Source organism: Lacerta agilis, chromosome 13, assembly GCF_009819535.1.
Source record: "Lacerta agilis isolate rLacAgi1 chromosome 13, rLacAgi1.pri, whole genome shotgun sequence".
NCBI lineage: Eukaryota > Metazoa > Chordata > Lepidosauria > Squamata > Lacertidae > Lacerta > Lacerta agilis.
The window spans coordinates 2751724-2754916 of NC_046324.1; the positions used below are offsets into that span (position 1 = coordinate 2751724).

General features: G+C 46.6%; 1 protein-coding gene across 1 annotated transcript; it reads left to right on the forward strand.

Annotated features, from left to right (window-relative positions):
* Window positions 1–330: 330 nt before the first annotated feature.
* Window positions 331–2653, forward strand: GCNT3 (glucosaminyl (N-acetyl) transferase 3, mucin type). Its single transcript, XM_033167823.1, has one exon. The coding sequence runs from the start codon at window positions 531–533 to the stop codon at window positions 1845–1847; it is 1317 nt and encodes a 438-aa protein (XP_033023714.1). The 5' UTR covers window positions 331–530; the 3' UTR covers window positions 1848–2653.
* Window positions 2654–3193: the final 540 nt, after the last annotated feature.

Genomic DNA, 3193 nt, shown 5'->3' on the forward strand with positions numbered 1-3193 from the left:
AGCTTTTTTAGAGAGGAGGAGGAAAGCCCCATTTTTTAGGAGGGCAGGGCAAAATTGTTGAGCTTTTTTTTAGAGGAGACAAAGTTGTTGAGCTTCTTTGGGGTGAGCCAGTGATCTACCAGTGATCTACCACAGACGTCCAGTGATCTACCGGTAGATCACGATCTACCTGTTGGACATGCCTGCACTAGCGGCAAGTTAAGCCTCTTTTAAACCTCCCATATGTCCTGTTTTTCACTTGGCACTGGATTGCAACATCTCCAAGGTGAAAAGACCTTGCTGGGAAACAAGTCTCTTCCCTCCCTCCCTGGGTGACGCCTGACAGCTCATCTGAGCTCTCAGGTTACATTTGGCAGCAGCACAGATATGAGGCAGGCTGGACTGAGGAAGCACTGCTTAGAGCACCTGTGGCTGCCAAGGTGATGCGGACTCTAACAAGAAACCTTTGAGTAGGCTCAGGAGTTTACCGGCCTGGAAGAAGGATTTTGGGCTTCACTATCAGGATACTTCTCTGCCCCCAACCCCCCAAAATGTATTGGTTGGAAAGAAAGTTCCTGGGTCGGATCTCAGGCCTGCTGGTGTTTGGGAGCCTGATGCTGTTTGCCACTGGCCTCCTGAAATTCTCCACTTGGCAGTGTGACTTCAGCCACTTGGGCAAAGACATCGCAGACCCTGAGATTCAGTTCTGCAAAGACAGTCTCTACCAGTCTGTGAGACTCCCTCCCAAGAGAAACATCAGCTGCTCACGGATCAGCAGAGGGGACCCCAAAGAGATCGAGAAGGCTCTTCTCAGCAGGCTGCAACTCAAAAACAGAAGGGATCTCCTGGGAGAGAAAGAGTACCTGAACATGACTGAGGACTGTGGACTCTTCAAAGAAAGCCGGAGGTTTATTGAGTTCCCACTGAGCAAAGAGGAGGAGGATTTCCCCATCGCTTACTCCATGGTGGTCCATGATCAGATTGAAATGTTTGAGAGACTGTTGAGGTCCATCTATGTCCCCCAGAATGTGTACTGTGTCCACATTGACAGAAAGGCCCCAGAACCTTTCCAAAAGGCAGTCCGGGCCATTGCCTCCTGCTTTGGGAATGTCTTTGTGGCATCTAAGCTGGAGCGTGTTGTGTATGCTTCCTGGTCCAGGGTCCAAGCTGATTTGAACTGCATGGAAGACCTCCTTCAGAGCAAAGTACCTTGGAAATACCTCCTGAACACCTGTGGGACAGACTTCCCCATCAAGACCAACGCAGAGATTGTCCATGCTTTAAAGCTTTTGAACGGGAAAAACAACATGGAGTCAGAGAAACCGTCAGAGAGCAAAAAGGGTCGGTGGAAGTACCGGCACGAAGTGACCAATTCTGTGGTGAGAACCTCCACTGCAAAGGACCCCCCTCCACAAAGCTCCCCCATGTTCACTGGGAACGCATACATCGTGGTCACCAGAGAGTTTGTTCAACATGTTTTTGAAGATCCAATGACGAAAGCACTGATAGAGTGGTCCAAAGATACTTATAGCCCAGATGAACATTTGTGGGCCACTCTGCACCGGATGCCAGGAGTCCCAGGGTCAGTCCCCTTTAGTGCTAAATTTGACCTGACAGACATGAACGCCATTCCAAGGTTGGTGAAGTGGGCCTACAGTGAAGGAGACATCAGCAAGGGGGCCCCTTATCCTCCTTGCTCAGGCTCTTACCGGCGAGCAGTGTGTGTCTATGGGTCAGGCGACCTACACTGGATGATCACCCAGCACCACCTGTTTGCCAACAAGTTTGACCCCAGAGTTGATGACTATGTGTTACAGTGTTTAGAAGAGTACCTGCGCTACAAATCAATCTATGGGAAGCAGCTCTGAGTGAATGCCTATAAGGTTCCTCACCAAGAAGACAATTTAGAAACTTATGTTTAGAGGTCCTGGCACATGGATCTATCTAGCATGATGGTCAACCCATTCCTAAAGTACTTAGCTAGCAGCCAGTAAGCTCTTCACTGAGATCTCAGAGACACACATTTGAGTGTTGCATAGGTCAAGGAAAGAAGGTGCCGGGAGGAGGAACTGGAAGGTGACTTATGGGGAAGCTGCACTGGGGGGGGGGGGGAATTTGTTGGTCACTCTCCTGCCTTGTGCTGCTCCATTGCCTGAAGGAAAATCTGACACACAGCTTTGGTTACATTTACATTTTTTCTGTAATGAGTGTATGTGAAGGAAGAAGTGAACAAATTGTTGTTCAATCAAGTCTCTATTTACTGTGTTCCTTTTCCTGTATGTAAAATGTGCGGGGATTATAGTGACTGCACTGATGATGGGAAGGCTCTGATAGGCATAATATAGCAGGACTGGGTTAAAAATCATCTCATGGCTCAATCTGCTTTGAATGTTTTTGCAAGTTGCACCTGAACTTTCTCCCTCAGCAAACCAGGGGATTACTGGTATTTTTTCCTCAATTTGAGTGGTAGAGTTTCAACAGCAGGTTTTTTTCCCCCACACTACCTGTTTCCTGGTGAGATGAGAGCCCTTGAGATTTAGAATGGTTTTGTAATGTGTTTCTGTAGAAATACACATACAAAGTTTCACAGGCATTGCTAGATTGTGATGCAGCACATGTTTCTTGGAGCTGCAACAACTCAGATGCCTGTCTCCTGCACTATTTGCAGCTCAGCTTTTAACTCCCATAAACACTTATTTGTAATAATTTTGTGTCTGCGGTCCTCTGTGTGGGAGAGAATGAACTATCCTGAAGATTTCCCTTTTCCAACTGATTAATGGAGTTTTCGTTCACTGTGGGAGAGCAGTCCCCTTTGTTTTGGGTAGCCACAGATGTATTAGCCACAAACCCCATCAGCATAAGATTACTTGATGGCTGTGGTGGGGGTTTTAATAGTTCTCTGTTGTTATGCCCTTTAAAAACACCAGACCAGAGGATCTTGCATTGCAGTTAATTGGTTTTGTATATTTGTACTGTTGTACACGTTTACTTGATTTTGTTGTTTTCCTGTAAACTGCTTTGAGGTGTTTTTGTTGTTGATGTTGTTGTGAACAACAGCTACCAGACTTTTAGAAGACATCTGAAGGCAGCCCTGTTTAGGGAAGCTTTTAATGTTTGATGGAATATTGTATTTTAATATTTTGTTGGAAGCCACCCAGAGTGGCTGGGGAAGCCCAGCCAGATGGGCAGGGTATAAATAACAAATTGTTGTTGT